Source organism: Corvus brachyrhynchos, unplaced genomic scaffold (assembly GCF_000691975.1).
Source record: "Corvus brachyrhynchos isolate BGI_N302 unplaced genomic scaffold, ASM69197v1 scaffold32, whole genome shotgun sequence".
Taxonomy (NCBI): Eukaryota; Metazoa; Chordata; class Aves; order Passeriformes; family Corvidae; genus Corvus; species Corvus brachyrhynchos.
The window spans coordinates 14,676,596-14,694,071 of NW_008237919.1; the positions used below are offsets into that span (position 1 = coordinate 14,676,596).

The following is a 17,476-nucleotide window of genomic DNA, read 5'->3' on the forward strand; positions in this document are numbered from 1 at the left end:
TTAGAAGAGGGTGTGTTCGTCTTCAGAAGCAGAAGTCTCTAACCAATCTCACGCTCATCAGTGAAGGGGAGAAGAGGCGATACTCATACAGGGAGAACTGGTTTGGAAACGCCTCCAAGTCCAGCCAGAGTTACCAACGGCGGGAGACAGAAGCTGGGTGCAGAGGCTCCCTCTCCAAGGCATTCTCTCAGTCAGTGCACTCTCTCTGCCACTCCAGCCTCACCACACCCCAAGCATTTCAGGGGATACCACCTGCTGGAAGCAGGACATCCAGGAGGTCAGGAGACCGGAGTACAGGTGAAGGCTTTCAGATTGACAATGAGGAGAGCAAAAAATCAGATGATGAAAATGCACCCTGTACATCCCATTTCCCCAGCAGGACCTGGGCAGAGGAGGAGGAGGAAGGGTGCTTGCGTGAAGGGACTGCACATCTGGATGAAGATGTCATAATAACAATGCTGGGTGACCTAGAACAGGTCCTTTACACTGATATTTTAGGTAAGTTAACTTTGGCTTGACATCAGGAAGGGCAGGAGGAGACCCAAGTATTAGCAGATATCTGCACAGAGCAGATTTTTGATCTTGACAGTGATTTCCCAAGACAGAACTGGGTTTATTTGCAGTAGTATGCAAAAATAGGGTCTAGCCGTTTCTTCTTTGTTTGCTTACTATGACTTCTTAAGACTGTATGAAATGAAGACAAATGTCTAAATTGCTTTTGATGGGTGCAGGGGCAGCAACAGCCTGTGAATAACTGAGTATAGTTTGCTTAGCTTTTTGAAAAATAAGTTCTTAAATATTTTGAAATATTTAAGTGCTATTAGTTTATTCTTAAATTATTTTACTTTATTGACATTTTTTCTCATTAATTTGAAATTGATGTCTTGAATCCAGGGTTTGGGTGGGACAAAAAATGTCTTGGCCTTCCTAAAAACTGCCCCTCCAGTATTTCTTCCCCCTTCCCTAACCCTCCTGCAGATAATTTTACCCCTACATGTAGAATTGTGAATGCCAGGGTTTCAGTTTAGCTTAAATAGCCAGTTTTGTTATATCTGTGCATGCCAGTGAGTATTTGAAGTCCACAGCCATAGGTGCTTCAAAGGCTTCTGTGTAACTGGCTTTACTTTTCATCTCTCAGCCCTTTATAAGAGTGCTAAAAGTGTTCATTTCCAAAGCTTTGCTCTTCAGCCAGTCAAATGGTTGAAATAGCTGCTTGCTTTTCAAAGGTTATATGCTATGTGTCCAGCCTGGAGCTTCTTGCTGGCAGATATGTTAGCCCTGATTGTGTTTAAACATTAAGGACAAAATTTTTGCTGTATATGTAGTGTAAAAAGCTGTCATCTCAACACAAGAAAGAAACAAGAATTCTCTTTGTATGCATACCTTTTATTACTTGATTGTACCAATAGGTTAAAAGGGCTTCTGCTAGAGATCAGAGGCTTGCTAGCACAGGAGACTGAGCTCTAACCTGCCTCTGCTCCTCTTCAGCTGTTTGTCACTGACAAATCCCTGTTCTCTTGTAAGCCTCAGTTTCCCCACTTGCAGAGTAAAACTGGTGCTTTCCTTTCTGAATTAAGTTAATATCTAATAGTGGACAATTCTCTGCAGAGATGCTTATTATTTGTAAATCCTTTTATGCAAATCAGACAATTGGTGGAACTGTTATTCTCCCATTTGCTTTGGGCTGTGATTACATGTGCAGAAGAACAGAAATCATTATGAACAGTATTATTGAATGTGAAACTATGGGTGAGCCTCAGAAATGTGAATGTAAAAGTCTAACCCAGGTATCCAGTAGTTCCTATAAAATGTCTATTTTGATTTTCTGTGAATGTATCTCACACAGTGGAAGAAATGAATGTGTTTTCCAGAAATTTATTGAGGGAATAATGATTCACTGTTTATAGGCAAAAATTTGGGGACAGTCTTTTGGAATAATAATGTTTAAGATAAATGATGAAGCTACTAGTGATTGGAGCAAATGGCCTTTCTTGTAAGAGGAACAGACTTTTGACAGAAAGTTTCAGGGTACCCTGGTTTTAGTCTTATCCTAGACTCCCCATGTGTGAGACAGATTGGCTTTTTTTTATTGTCCAAACCAGAATCACTTGAGATAACAAGACAGGGAGCATTTCTGATATGTTAGGTCATGCAAATATGGCCAGACTATGATGGCAGTGCACCATAACATAAGAAACAAGGTATCCAGAGGAGTCTGGGATCCCTTTGAACCCAATCCTGATGCAATAAGCACTACAGTGTCTCCACTAGCAGGCATGGTGTAGTTAGTTTTCAGAAAAATAAACATATTCAGCATCCCTATGGTCTTCTTTACAGAAGGAGGCTTGTAAATGGAGAGTCAGTATTGTTGTGAAAATGTAGGATCTTGTACTCAGTGCAGAAAATTTCTTCACTGTCATGTTCAACTATTTATACTTTCTGACTTGTTCATCCATGGTACAGCAGGATTCCAGTGATATGGCCTTTAGAGAAGGATGGAAAGAAAAAAGAAAAATCCCTTTTAAACCCCTATAACAGTTAGAGTGAGAATTTTTTATAAAGTACTGTGTAGTATTTGAATATAATAAAACTTCAGTTTTAACTTTTTTTTTAGTAAAAACTGGTGGAAATGTTTTGAAATTACCCTCTGTGTCACTGAGAGATCAAAAGAGATTAGATCTCAAACTTTTCACCTCTGCAGGATAGAATAACCCCAATTTTTATGGTATAATTTGTCTGAAAGTGAAATATTCTTCACTGTGAAAATATATTTTGGCAGCTTGCCATATATGTACCTTTTTATTTAATGTATTGCAATTATACCTCAAGGCTTTGTTATGTCATTTACTGTGCAGTACATACTAAAAAAGACAGTTGCTGTCATTTTTGCTGCAAGAATTTGCAGTGTTAACATACAGAAGAGGACAACTGACAAGGATAAACAAGGAAGGAAAAGGGCAAGGTCACTGTAGAATATGAATTGTATTCAGTTCCTCAAATAAATATAAAGGTAAAGTATTGTTTTGACTCTAATTCTGCCTGCATAGACCCTGGAATTGGTCTTTCTGTTTAAATAGAAAATTTTCTTATGCCAACAAGCTACTCTTTCACCTCTGGTTCAAGGCAGGGCAGGTAACAGTTCCTGGATCTTCCCTATATAGGTATTGTGGCAGGAATATAACGTGCTCCTGGAAGTCAATTTGAATGCGCTTGGCAGAGCGGGGAAGGCAAAGGGCAGTGACAGTGAGGAACTGAGTGCACCACAACTGCCTGGAGGCAGGCATGGACAGTGTGCCTGGAAATTGTCTGGGCTTTGAAAAGCAGTCTCAGTCTAACAAGACATAAATGTCTTCAGCATGAGCTGAAGCATGAGCCCTTTTGCCTCACAGGAATCTCCAGGGTGGTGCAGAAACTTCTGCAAAGAGTTCATGGGGTCCATGGGTACATTGATTGCCAGTGCTTTATCAAACACATCTAGCTTGAAACACAGGAACAGCTGTAGTTTCAGTGACTGAACATTTGCCTCCTGCAAGGTACTACATGTAAAAATGTACACAGGTGGTTTCTTTTATGGAACTAAATATTGTGAACAGACATGGCCTTGGGGTGTGGCTTGAGAAGAGAGAGTTTGGCAGCACTGCAGGGCCTGTATCCCCGTCCTGCCCAGGTGTTGTTCCCACTGTCAGTTCCATGGTGCCAACATAGATGTTTATAGACATTAACGCACTGAAGAATTTTTTTTTGAGAGATAAAATAGGCAAACATCATTTACTGAAGGACTGTTTGGCTGCAGCAAAGAGGACAGAAGACACAACCAGGGCAGAGGAAATGGGAAAACCTCAAACTGGCATTGCTGTGAAAGCTAGCTTGACATTAAGCCACAACTGCAGGGTATGTTGGCTAGTACAATGCATCACTTGCCTATTGAGGAAGAATTAAAGCTTATATGGAATATATATGAAATAATTTATTTCCATTTAATATCAGGAGTTGAGATTTTTCTTAACTGCAGCACGTTTGGGCAATAGGACCTGACTGCAAAGGGTCTGTGAGGTATGATGTGAAATTTGTAATAGAGTCAAAGAGGAATTATTTGCACTTCAAGTTCAGCATTTTTACATGTAACTCTAATACCGATGCTTCTTTCCAACCTTCTTACAAGCAGCAGATACAGGATACAATCAGCAGTAGAACAGCAGCTTTGAACAAATCAGTAATTTTTGTCACAGAATTTCTTTTTAAATTCTCTTATTGTTCAAAAGTAAAATGAATTAAACTTCCTTGATCTATGAATTTGCTAGAAAACCTGCATTTCTGTTTCTTGGTGTATGACTACTGGAGGTTCCTTTGAGACTTACTATGTTTTTCTTTTGTAACATATTATACGTGTCTTCTCTCCTTTTTAAAATTTAGTTTTAATTGTATGGAGTAAACATTGTTCAGGATGTTCTAGGCAAAATTCTGAAAGCTTCTTTATCTGAAATATGAGACCAGTTTTTCACAATGGATCCTGAAGGCTGTTGAAACCTGTAATTGTACAAATGATGCACGTGTGTGGAGTGTTCAGATTTGTATCCCAAGAAGCATATTTTATTTTATCCCATACAAAGAATAATGTCCCTCTTCAGGAAAGCATTACAGTCCTGGAAGGATGCTTTATTAAGTGCCTTACTTAAGGAGTACTTTGAAATAGCCTTGATGTTAAGTGAATACCAAAGAGTTGTTCTAAGAGTCATCCCAGTTCTTTCCAGACACAGATTTAATGTGGCTTTTTTTCCTACTGAGTTATGTAAAATGTCAAGGACTAAAAAAGGCCTTTATAATGTATCAAGTGGTCTGGGGCTGCATCATGCCTTGATTACAGAGGATAAAAATTCCAACACTGTAAATCAGAGTTTCATTAATAGATTTGGGCCTTAACAGGGATACTTTGGTGGGCTTTTTTACATACCACATGTTATTTGTAAGCATATATGTGTTCTATTAATGAAAGGATGAAGTTTTATTTTTTAAAAGATTAAAGGGACAGCCCTATTTACAATCGTGTGTGTGTGTTCTCAGCTGTGGATATATGTGTGCACTTTATTGAACCTTATAAACTCGTGTTCAAGTGTATGTGGGTTTTACTGTTTTCTTCCAGGGGAAGACCCTGAAACAAGAAGAATGAGAACTGTCAAAAACATAGCAGATTTGAGACAGAATTTGGAAGAAACCATGTCCAGCCTTAGAGGGACCCAGATAAGCCACAGGTATACTGGTTTTGTGTAGACTGCTGAAAATATGGACCATGGGAGAGTATTACTAGTTGCTGAATGACTGAGAGACTTGCAAGGAAAATTACCTGCAACAGTAAACTGCCATGTGACTTTCATATAGTATACTGTCAAAGTGTCTTTATACAATACTTCACAAAGATAGTTGTTTCATACACATTTACTTAGAAGCCTATAAAATTTATTTTAGGTAATTTTATAAGTAGATGTTGGGGATGAGATCAAATGCAAGGAAAAATCTAAATGTGAAAAATAAATATGTTGGCCATGGGAAAAAGACCCACTGGTGTAGTGTTATAGCTTTGAGCTCTTCAGGTGTTGTTTCTTCCCTCTCCTTCATTTATCTTCACATGTGAGCTCCCTTCTATTTTAATTTTGTTACAGATAAACTACCGCCTTCTGATTGGTCCCTAGGGTCTCCGCTAATTTTGTTACACACAAAGCATGTCTCAAGCATTCCATGCATGTGATTGTTTTCAATCACACTAAGTGACACACTCATATGGTGGATTTTCCACCAAAATAGTTTTCCTGCAGCACCTTCAATCACATGCACAGATCAGCAGAGCCTCTAGGGCCAATATTCTCTTGTTCCAATCTTGGTTAAGATGCCAGGTGTTTGGCACCATTCCCACAAGTAGAGGTTATAGAATCATAGAATCATAAAATTGTTTAGGTTGGAAAAGACCTATAAGATCGCCAAGTCCAACCATTAGCCCAGCACTGCCAAGTTCACCAATAAACCCTGTCCCAAAGTCCCACGTCTACAAGTCTTTCAGATACTTCCAGTAATGGTGGCTCCACCACTTCCCTGAACAGCCTGTTCGAGTGCTTGACAACCCTATCCATGAAAAAATTTTTCCTCATATCTAATCTAAACCTCCCCTGTCACAACTTGAGGCCATTTCCTCTTGTCCTATCACTTGTTATCTAGGGGAAGAGGAACCCCCATCTGACTACACCCTCCTTTCAGGTAGTTTTAGAGAGTGGTAAGGTCTCCCCTGAGCCTTCTTTTCTCCAGGCCAAACAACCCCAGCTCCCTCAACTGCTCCTCATCAGACTTGTTCTCCAGACTCTTCACCAGTTCTGTTGCCCTTCTCTGGACTTGCTCCAGCACCTCAGTGTCTTTCTTGTACTGAGGACCCCAGAACTGGACACAGGATTTGAGGTGTGGCTGAGTACAAGGGGTAACAATTTCCCTGCTTCTGCTGACCACACTATTGCTGATCCAAGCCAGGATGCCACTGGCCTTCTTGGCCACCTGGGCACACAATGGCTCGTGTTCAGCCATGTCACCAGCACCCCCAGCCCCTTTTCTGCAGGGCTTCTTTCCATCCACTGTGTCCCCAAGGCTGTAGTGCTGCATGGGGTTGTTGTGACCCAAGTGCAGGATCTGGCACTTGGCCTTGTTGAACCTCATAAAATTGGCCTCGGGCCTTAGATCCAACCTGTCCAGATCCCTCTGCAGAGCCTTCCTGCCCTCCAGCAGATCAGCCCTCCTGCCCAACTTTCTGTCATTTGCAAAATGACTGAGGGGGCACTCAATCCCCTCATCCAGGTCATTGATAAAAATATTAAACAGGACTGGCCTCAGTACTGAGGACATATACAAGCACACGTGTGCATATGGTGAAAGCACATACACACACGGAGAATTTTTAGAAACAAATGCTTTCCTCCAGCCTTCACTTTTCCTGATATCTCAGGAATAGAGAAAGTACAGTTCACTGACTTCTCCATTCTGTTTGGCAGCACATTGGAGACAACTTTTGACAGCACTGTGACAACTGAAGTGAATGGGAGAAGCATACCGAGCTTATCCAGCCGATCCACCCCGGTGACCTGGAGGCTGGGGCAGGCCAGTCCTCGGCTGCAGGCAGGAGATGCTCCATCCTTGGGTGCTGGTTATCCTCGCAGCAGTGCAAGTCGCTTCATACACACAGACCCTTCTCGATTCATGTATACCACCCCGCTGCGCCGAGCAGCTGTTTCTCGCCTTGGAAATATCTCACAGATTGACATGAGTGAGAAGGGAAGTGGTGATTTGGACATATCCTCTGAAGCTGACGTTGGTGGCTACATGAGTGATGGGGACATTCTTGGGAAAAGCCTGAGGACTGATGACATCAATAGTGGGTAAGCAGCACCTTTTTCTCCATTTGAACCAATGCATGACTGTTTAGAAGGATTTTTCTGAAAATTTTGGCACACAAGTAGAAGGTACGTTATAGTTGCAATATTTAAATATATGTATAAAAAACCAAACCTCCAATCTGCCAGTGATACTCTCAGCTGCCTTCAAATTCTGTTCTTTTCCTTTAACATTAAAATTACTTTGCTGTGAACTTTGAGTTCTAGTATTACTTACTGTAATTTCCTGGTTGTCTGGTGAACCATCATTTTGCATTGGTTTCCCTGGGATAGGTCTTCTTTTGGTATTTTTATGTGTTGTTTGAGATGGTAGGTATGGCATTGGATCCATCTGATGAAAAGCTGTTGTTGACACCACTGACTTTCTCTGTTTCCACTTCAGATATTGTCTAGTATAGTTGGTGTAATAGACCTTTATTGCAGATTTTCAACTGTGCATATCATTTGAGCAGTAATAATATCTTTTCGTAAAACACTAGACCAGTTACTCTCTTAATAGGTCCAGGAGGAAGAATCACAGTTTTTATTTTTGTTTGCTTAATCAGTTGATTGACTTTGAGGTACTGCATCCCCTGTGTTTCAAATCACTGTTCAACAAGTCTTGTATCAATCTAGGAACACAAGTCAGTTTAGTCCTGTGTATGTTAGAACTCATAGAACATCATTAAGAAAGGAAAACTATGTTACAGTTTAACTCATACTTAAATTATTATTCAGTGCTGCTGTTGGCATCTCAAGGCTGCTTGCTGACTAATTTTGAATAGACATTCCATAGAGTACATGGTCATGTCACACCACCCTGCTTCACTCTATAATTTTAGAATTCTTGCTGTCAATCTAATCTCTTAGTTTGAAGTATAGCTATGATTAGAGAACAGTGGGTGAAGAAATTGAGTATGACACATTCCTAAAGGCAAATCTAAGTCTGTGATCAAAGCTCTCTTTGGAGTAGTGTCTCATCTCAAGCACCATCCAAAGATAGATCTCTAGAAGAAGCTTCACTATAAAGAAAGCATATTCCTGTATCTCCCTGGTCTGCTGTCTCAGTGCTTTGTGTATGGAGCACTGCTGACACCATTGTCCACAACACCTATGTCAAGTAGGATGCCATATTTATATGTGCTAGAAAAGAGAAAATACATATGGAAAATATGATACTTTAATGTCTGAGGACCTCTTATCATAAAGGAAATATTAATGCTGCTTTTGAGAGATGCATGGATGCATGGTTTTATTCCAATTTTTTTTTAAAAAGGGAGTCCTTTGCAGTGCCTGATGATTTGTATTAATTAGCTTATCACATTAAAGGATGAATATAGTCATCTTATGTGACTTTTCTTTGCATCTCTAATAAGGATAACTCAATAGATAGTAAGTTGCTCTGTGCTCAGTTAACGTTTTTAGGCGCAGCAAATGTTAAAAACAAGTTGATAAGTTCTGAAATTTCAGGATTCACCGACGCATGTAAAGTCTTATCTCCTCTATGCCTCTTCCACTATCAGTTTAATTACTTTAAACACTTGGGGACAAGAATGCAGCAGTAATTAGAAATTAGTGCAAGGAAGGCCTGTTGCACTTATTAAGTCTCTCCATTCAGACCTTACTTAGAGAGGAAAAAAATCCATACAGTCTGGATTGCATTCAAGCCACAGCTAAATTTAATATGCCATTCTAGAGCTGTGGAATCTACTGGATAATTCAAGGCTAGCGAAATTATCTGTCCAAAAAGTCTGAATTTTGTCTTTAATAAAAAGATGAATATAGTATGTAAGTGTGACTGTTAATTTACCTTTGAAAACAAATGTGAAGTTACCATCTCCAAACTCCAGATACCAAGGTTTCAGAAATCCTTTGCTGAACTGCAGGCCAAATCTTACCCATGCATTGAATGCCTCAGAGTTTTGTCAAAAATAATCAAAGGAACCCTTTGTGTTTTAATGCCTTGAGGTTGCCTTCATCCATATTGCCACCCAAGACATGATGCCTTCTCAAACTGGAACTATCACAGAGGGTTCCACTGCTGCATCTTTGGTCTCAAGGCCTGCACCTGTTCACCCACCCTGAACCACGTAGATGAAGGCAGAGGCAGGTGCTCCCAGACTGCTCCATTGGCCCTCAGGTCTCTTTCACAGTTGATTTCAATTAAATCTGATCCCATAAGGAACTACAGGGAGAGGGCCAACAGAAAGTTGGAGCAGCAGTAGTGTGTGTGCCTTGGTTTTTGCCTGGAATTCTATGCTGTTACTAAAGTTAAATGTTTGTGTGCTTGGATTGAAAGATGGGTTTGTGTGCCACCATTTCATGGCTGGAGGAGAGATTGCGATAAAGATTGAATTTATACAATTTGATGATTGTTAAAGTGAGTAAACTCTGGGAAATCACTTTAGCCATCAACCTAGCATTAGGACTATGCCTATTTCAGTAAGTCTGTATTTTATTTTGGGTAGGTTCCATGAGGTATAGAAAACTTTTTTCTGAATATGTACACTTCTATGTTTGGTGCTGTGCATGGCCCTTCAAAAATAAATTTATGCTTTGTTGGTACATGAAAGTTATTAAAAAATACAAAAGGGAAACATAAAGAACAAGGGCCTAAGAGGGAAGACAGTTTGATGAAAGATCCTTTGGGAGTATGATGGACAGGTCTTGAGAGTAAGACAGGCTTATGATGCTGCTCTCTTATTAGTTCCAAGATTTGTCATAGAGACAACTAAACTGTAGGTAGACATTCTAGTAATTATTGCTGGTGCTTTTAGTTCACAAACTTTTAGTGGCTCTCTAGTGAGTAAGCAGCACTATACTCACCGGTTCATTCCTTAGACATTCATTGTAATGTGAAGTGGTGGGAATCAAGCAAAAGGAACATACAGAAAAATATCATTGTAAGGTTTTCAGTGGATATCTTCTCTTTTATATCTCAATAATTGCATTCCGGCAGGGACTATGAATTTGGGTTGCTAATTTCTGTTCCCATTTGGAAAAAGAAATGCTGCTAATTTTTTTTTTTTTTTTTTTTTTTTTTTAGCTGGAGTGATGTTTCTTGCACCTGGTGCTATTTTTTGGCAAAACCACAGCATTTAAAATGTGCTTTTGAAGATACTTGAGGGCTTCTGTCTAAAAACATTTTAGTAAAAGAAGGTGGCCTGTAAGACATCATAGTAAAAGGCAAATGATCCCAGAAAACAGGCAGATACCCAATCTCCCTGTGCTGGGCACATAAAATGGGAATATTTAGTATCAGTCTACCATCTAGTAAGACAACATGTACCTTAAACATTTGAATTTCACAGACCATTAACTTTAGAGTGAAACACGGTTGCCAGATGGCTGCATTCCCCACTGTTTGACCACAAATTTATTTTCAGGTACATGACAGATGGAGGACTCAACCTATATACAAGAAGTCTGAACCGAATACCAGACCTCGCTGCCTCTCGAGATGTCATCCAGAGAGGGGTTCATGACGTGACTGTGGATGCTGACAGGTAACAGTGCTTTGCTAAGTAAAAACCTATTTGAGCTTTATAAATATTTCACATTCTTCATACTTGCTAAAGTATCACATAAGGAATAGGAAGAGAAAGCAAGATTCTGAGGCTGCAAGGTTTCTGAGCACCCAAAATAGCAAATACCACAATGAGCAGGGGAAAAAAAGCAAATTCCTCACATGGGAAGGAGACTTAGGAAGAACTTTTTGTTGAAGATGTAAGAGAAAATATTTAGAAGCCCAGACCTTATTTGCAATCTTGAACTTCTGAAATGGGATGTGAGTTTTACAGGTTGCCTTATCAATTGATGAGCAAGTGGAAAATTCTCATGGTCTCTAGGCAGCAGACAGCTTATGTCCCTGATGACATGGTTTAAAACATGCATTTAGATTTGGCTGGAAGTGGAACCATAGTCTTGTTCACCTTTGCCCTTTGCAAGTATCAGAAGAAGGCAGTACTGGCAAGTAGTGAGAAGTGAGAATTGGGGTTCTATCCCATTGTCTGTGCAGTGTGAAAAAAGAAGCAACTCCATCCTGCCGTTATATATGGGTGTGAGCATAAAAACATGCTCCCACTAGTATGTCTGTTTCTTTTCCTTAAGCTTAAAGTAGATTCATATTCGTGGCTTCTATCCACATCTGAGAAATAAAAATTCATAACCCAGCTTTTGCAGAACTTGGAGCTGTCAGCTCTGGGGTTTTGGTCACACCATCACAGAGATAAGGAACAGCTGTGAAATTTGGCAGTCTAAAATTTTACGGAGTCGATATGAGTGCCCTCTTTTTAAAATTAAGTTTCTTTTAGGAAAAAAAAGAAGTATTTAATCACAAAGGGAGGAAAGGTTCATGGAGTGGTTCTGGTTTTATAAACCCAGCAAATTAGTTGAAGAAGTTCTAGGATATTTACCTAGGTATGATATAATTTTCACTTATCACATTTTCTTATTAAAATATAAGTCAGGAATAGTCTGCATTGGTCAAACAGTGCAAGCAATGCATCAGGATAAAGAACATAATTTTCATCTAGCGAACTAGCTACTTAAAAAAGAGGGTTGCTTTAGCTGACATCAGAGCATTTGTTGACCTTGCAGAAAAACCCTATTTTAGATAGAAATTCAAATGAACACAGCTAGGTTCTTTGGAATGCAAGCACTGACGTGATGCAAAGACCAGAGAACACGTATAGTAGGCGTTTAAGAAAATACTTTGGATAGAACTCAGGCAGTAACAGAAGGAGAAAATGAGAAATGAGATGTGGGCAGGAGGGACTTCTGTGGAGATCTGTATGTGAGAACAGGAACCTTACGCTCAAAGTGAGAGAGAGGGTGGAAAATTTAGAGGCTAGCAGTCATGTAATTAGAGAATGTCACTAGTGCCCACGTGTTTTTATGTCTCTCTCTTTTTTTCCCCCGGGAGTGAAGTTATTAGAGCTCTTCCCACCACACAATATTCACACCCAGGTTTTGAACCATGCAGATTTCCCCTGAGGAAGGAGAAAAAAAAAAAAAAAAAAAAAAGGTCCAAAATAAGGGATTTTTTACTTTTTCTTAGTATTCCTCAAGTTCTAGATGCCACTCAAACACTGGATGCTTATTTGTGTTAATGTATATGTTTGTTCTGTACAGTGTGCACGTACATACGTATTTTGCAGAGTCTATCATCTACAAATGTGAAGTAGAACTTACTTCGAGCAATGACTGCTTTTCCTTACACAAAGAAAGAAAGCTGGATTCTAGTGTTCTTCCAGACCCTCTAAATGAGGTTTTATGGAACATACTATGTCAATATTTAATTAAAAGGTTTGTTCACAATGCACAGGCGTGAGGTATCTAAATTATTGCTATTCAGACAATTCTGGCATTCCCTGACCTTTCAATACTTTATTTTTACAAACTTAATCGTTCTTCGTGGACATAGGGTGGGGGGGTTTTTTATGTATAAGTGTATGTTATTCCTTGAACAAGCAGAAGTTTTTTAGGAAGTGTAAAATATAAATATTTTTATGAGTTCTGATGATAATAAAACACATGCTTACCAAAACTGGTTGCAAAAAAACCTGCGTTAGTTAGAAAAAAATTGTTTATGATGATCTTCAATGATGTGTGCCACACTCGATGTGACATCAGGTAGAAAAAGTAGTAGAGATTGCTGAGACTTTGGTAGGGTAAATTTTGGTCCTAAGATTTCATCTAATCTCACGTAGCCTTTTACAGCTTTTTTTTTCTACTCTGAACAAAAAATAGTAGGGTTTGTGTCATAGCTTCAAGGTATGCCTTGCCACTGGTATGATGACCTTCTGTGAAAGAGGATTATTCTCCTCTCTTTCATCCCTGTAGATACATGAAGGACATACACATTTTCTCTGTGGCATTGTTAGTATAAAACTTTTTCATAATTGGCATGATCTGCCCTTGCCTTTCTGTTGTAAAGGACTCTGCTGGCATCTCTTTTCAGGCAGGAAATAAATTATATGCTGCAAATATCTGATTTACATTAGCAAGCAGGAGAGAAATTTGGCATTTTGTCCATTACTAGAGGCAGCATTTTTTGCTGACAGCAGTCCCATATTCATGAAAACTCAACCTGGGTTTTCTCTGACAAATTGTAGCTTCTGCTTATATTTTAAAACTTTTTCTCTTTATGAGCTGGCAGTACAATATTCTTTAGAGATGAGGGCTGATATCTCTAAGGGTAATGCAATTTCTGGTAAATTTATACTTTCAGACTGATTCTCATTTCATGGATAACGTAAAAAGACAAGCAGGTCCCCGGTTTGATCACACTCTAAATTGGTTCAGATAGCACCTGCATCTCCACATCTTGCCAAAAAGCAAAGGTTTGAAGGCTCTCCATGTGGAAACATAGTCTGAGAGAGCTCATCCCGATAATAACATTAAACTGCTCTTTGAACAACTTCATAAAAAGTTAAATTCATGAATTCAGCATAAATCAAGGCTTAAGCTTTGCTTGCATGCTGCTCTGTAAAGCACATTGGTGCAGAAAGTACTACAGCAAACTTGCTTGTTCTGGGGAAGGAATTGTAAAGGCTGAAGAGACACTGGCAGCATCAGATGTCAACAGTTGTTTCTTTTTTTTTTTTTTGTTAATAAATGGTTATTCCTTCCAATTTACCTTGCTTCAGTTACCATAAGAAATTAGTCAGAGAGCAAGATGGATTTTCAGCATCTGATATAACATGGGATATGGCTAAGGGAGTTCTCAGTGGTATGATATGATACTTCATTTCATTTTTTGTCCTGTCTACACTCTAGCATTTGCCTCCTGGGACTTCTAGAGGGAGTAGTTGAGGAACATTCTTGGAGTTCAAAACCTTCTTCAAAGTAAGATGAGCCAAAAGAGATTAGATATAAGCACACAAAATTAATTATTCAGAAGAAAAAGGTTTATTGCAAAGTAAGTTGTAATATTTCCAAACCACCCTGTGATGTTCATGAAAACTGTTAGGGAAGTTTAAAGTAAGCCCTATTAGAAGGAAATACAGCTCCACTTAGCTCAAGCATTGTCCTTCCACTCCCTATACCTGCAGAATTTAATGCAGTGTGTCACAAACCACAGTTTTCTTCACCTTCGTCAGTCAACAGATGTTGCACAACCACTTTCACCTCATATCCCTTGAATGCAGTATTCTTTCTTTTTTACCTTTTCTTTGGATGAAATCCAAAGCTTTAAAGTTTATGCTGCTTAGTGTGCTGCTATCATGACCCACTTCAGCTACTTTGCTGTTGCATTGAATCTGAGCCCCAGTAATTGAGAGTTCCTATGCATAAGGAGTCTCTCAAATGCTTCCACCATCTGTCACATGTGCAGAAGATTTGGCAGCTATCTCAGACTAGCTCAGGCTTGGCCTGTTTGTTCTCAGCCAAACCATAATCACCATAATACATTATTAATTATAATAAAATAATTCCAGATTTTGCCTGTAGTTTATTAACTAACTTCCTGCATGAATGACTATAAGTCGTCTTCTGGTGTTTGTCTGAGTAGATGAGCCTTGAGTTGGAATATTGTGCTTTTGAAAAAGGAATTTTTCCAGAGTTCACATAGGCATTGAACTGGGAGCTCTGTTTCATAGGGTTGGTCATATTAGAAAAGGCTGAGACATCATGAACAGTAACTTAAAATCCAAATGGAATACAATGCCTGTTCTCATACCTTACGTTTCTAGAAGCACATTGAAATTTCTGGTGTCATTTGGAATTTACCCCATTGGGATGTTGCTAAATGGCAGGGCATACTTTACGTTTTGCCTTTCTATCTGGATGACTCTGTGTAATGTGTATTTCATCACTGTACTAATACTGTGCTTTCTGCTATGTGTCTCTAGTTTGGTATTGATGGGACTATGCAACTCTTACCTGTTCAGTTTACTGCTTCTGGTTGCAGAGCAGGATTTGCTATGGGTGAAGGAAATGTATATGCCACAATATTGAGCCATTCACTGTGTGCACGCATTCAGCCCCCTACCCTTTCCTTTGTCTGCCAGCATGTCAGCTCTCCAACACTGGGGACCTGTGTCTATGGCAATAAATACAAATATCCACCCCACAGATATTACGATATAAATAATAAAACATGAAACCAGATATACCTTCTTCTTGCTGTTCAAGACTTTCTTGGGAAATACTGAGTTTTGCTGTAAAACTGCACTGTATATGGAGGCTTCCAGTATCTTTTCATCTGCCTTCACCACTCGGTATGCCTGTGACTGTTACTCTGCTCACAGTCTAAAAAAGTCATTGTAGACCTGAAAGTCAGCATGGTTCATATAGCTGTGTGATTTGCTATCATTTTCTTGATTGTGATTTTACATTATTAGTAAGTTCTTAGGATATTGAAATAATTCTAAATATCTATACCTCACTGGTTTTGCAGTTACTATTCAAATACCTATAGAAGCCATAATGATAGAATCTCTCTTGTGAAGCAATTTAAATTTTAAAGTGTTTTTACTATTATTGTTCTCTTCTATACTTTTAATCTTCCGTAATTTCTTTTCACAGCTGTTGCTGTTAACATTTCCCACCATTTACATTTTTATTATTCTCAAATGATCCTACATTTTCATAGTCTCTGGTGTAAATCTTTCCTCATCTTGGCATCTGCTAGGCTATCAAGAAAGTTACTAGTTAGAAGTATCTATTTCAATGTGTATCTCAGCTTTTATTGTTTCTGCAATGTATGGATGCTAAATTTAAGTACCTAAAGCATAAACATGTAGGTATCCATGCATGAAGGGCAGAATAATTGTGTCAAAAGGAGCACTCCTGGTGTTTTGGCTCATTATGTTGTTAAGTATTCAGAATTATTTGAGGATGAATTCCTTATTTTCAAAAGCATAATGAGAAATAAATTTTTCAGTAATATGATTTTGTGCAACAATATTAATTTAGAAAGAATGTTATTTGAATTAGTACAATTTGTTTCTGGTCATGCTTTCAAAAGTCAGGATTTGGACAACAAAAAATAAGCAAAGAAACTGGACTTTGATCTCATTTTGTGAAGTTCACCCTTCCTTACTTGCATTAAACATCTACTGTAATTGCCCATAGAACCACAAACCAAAAATGGAAACATACACCAGCTGTGTGGTTTCAGGTTCAGATACTATATTAATATCAGTGACATAAAGAAACTGCAATGTTAGCATGCTGTCATTAATATGTTAAACTGTCATGATCCTGCAACATCATGTCTGGAGACACACATTTTTGCACCCAGCTTACATTAAAAAATTACACTCAGAAAAGGCAAATGTGAATGGCAGATATTTACCTTAAAACAAGACCACGCTGCAAACGACAAATTAAGCTTTCTCTTTTTAAAATTTTTACTAAGTGGAAGAAAGAGGGACAACTAGTTTTCAGTTTAGGTTAAAGAGGAATTAACAGAAATAAGTTTTTAAACTTTTGCAGGAATACAAGCCAATTATATTCTCATGTGATGCAAAATGAGCTGAGTATATAATTTGCTGTGGGTTCATTGAACCTAAGGCTGGCTCTTTACAGATGACACATATAATACTCTCATAAATGTACTTTTTAAAAGTGGATGGAGTGGAGCTAGGTATTAATGACATGCAGTCTGTTGGTGTTCATTACTTCTGCTTATCTCAAAATTTGGTTTAATACTTCAAAATTATTTGAAGTGAGACAGGACTTTATCTTTTATTAACAGATTTCTAATACTCCAGGCAAAATGTAGATGGCTTATTTTGATTGCAGTCTACTTCTGAAGAGAGTATCAAAGTATTTAATAAAAGCTTTCCAAGGCTTGGCTTACAGTTTCAGCAGCAGCAACGTTTTGGTCCACCACTGTACTTCATTGTTACCAGCAAAAGCTTCTGTACTGCCTCAGTGCGTTAGAACAAAACATGGGTAGCAAGATTTAAATCATTAACCAAAATACCCCAGGCTCAAATATAAAATAAAAGAACTTGAATCTCCCATGTGATACATATTTGAGTCCTGAGGTCAAGAAACAAATTAATTTCTTTAAAATGTCTTGATTCGTTTGATGGCTGGAGGAAACAAATCCTGTAATTTTA

The 17,476-nt window shown here is 38.7% G+C and overlaps 1 protein-coding gene across 11 annotated transcripts in view; it reads left to right on the forward strand.

Annotated features, from left to right (window-relative positions):
• NAV3 (neuron navigator 3) overlaps positions 1-17,476 on the forward strand; it is a 525,470-nt gene that overhangs the window by 410,753 nt on the left and 97,241 nt on the right. For all 11 annotated transcript variants that reach the window (XM_017733278.1, XM_017733271.1, XM_017733273.1 and 8 more), the window contains 3 exons: positions 5,141-5,249; positions 7,026-7,409; positions 10,790-10,909. In XM_017733278.1, the coding sequence (XP_017588767.1) occupies positions 5,141-5,249; positions 7,026-7,409; positions 10,790-10,909 (613 nt within the window). The remainder of the gene's footprint in view (positions 1-5,140; positions 5,250-7,025; positions 7,410-10,789; positions 10,910-17,476) is intronic.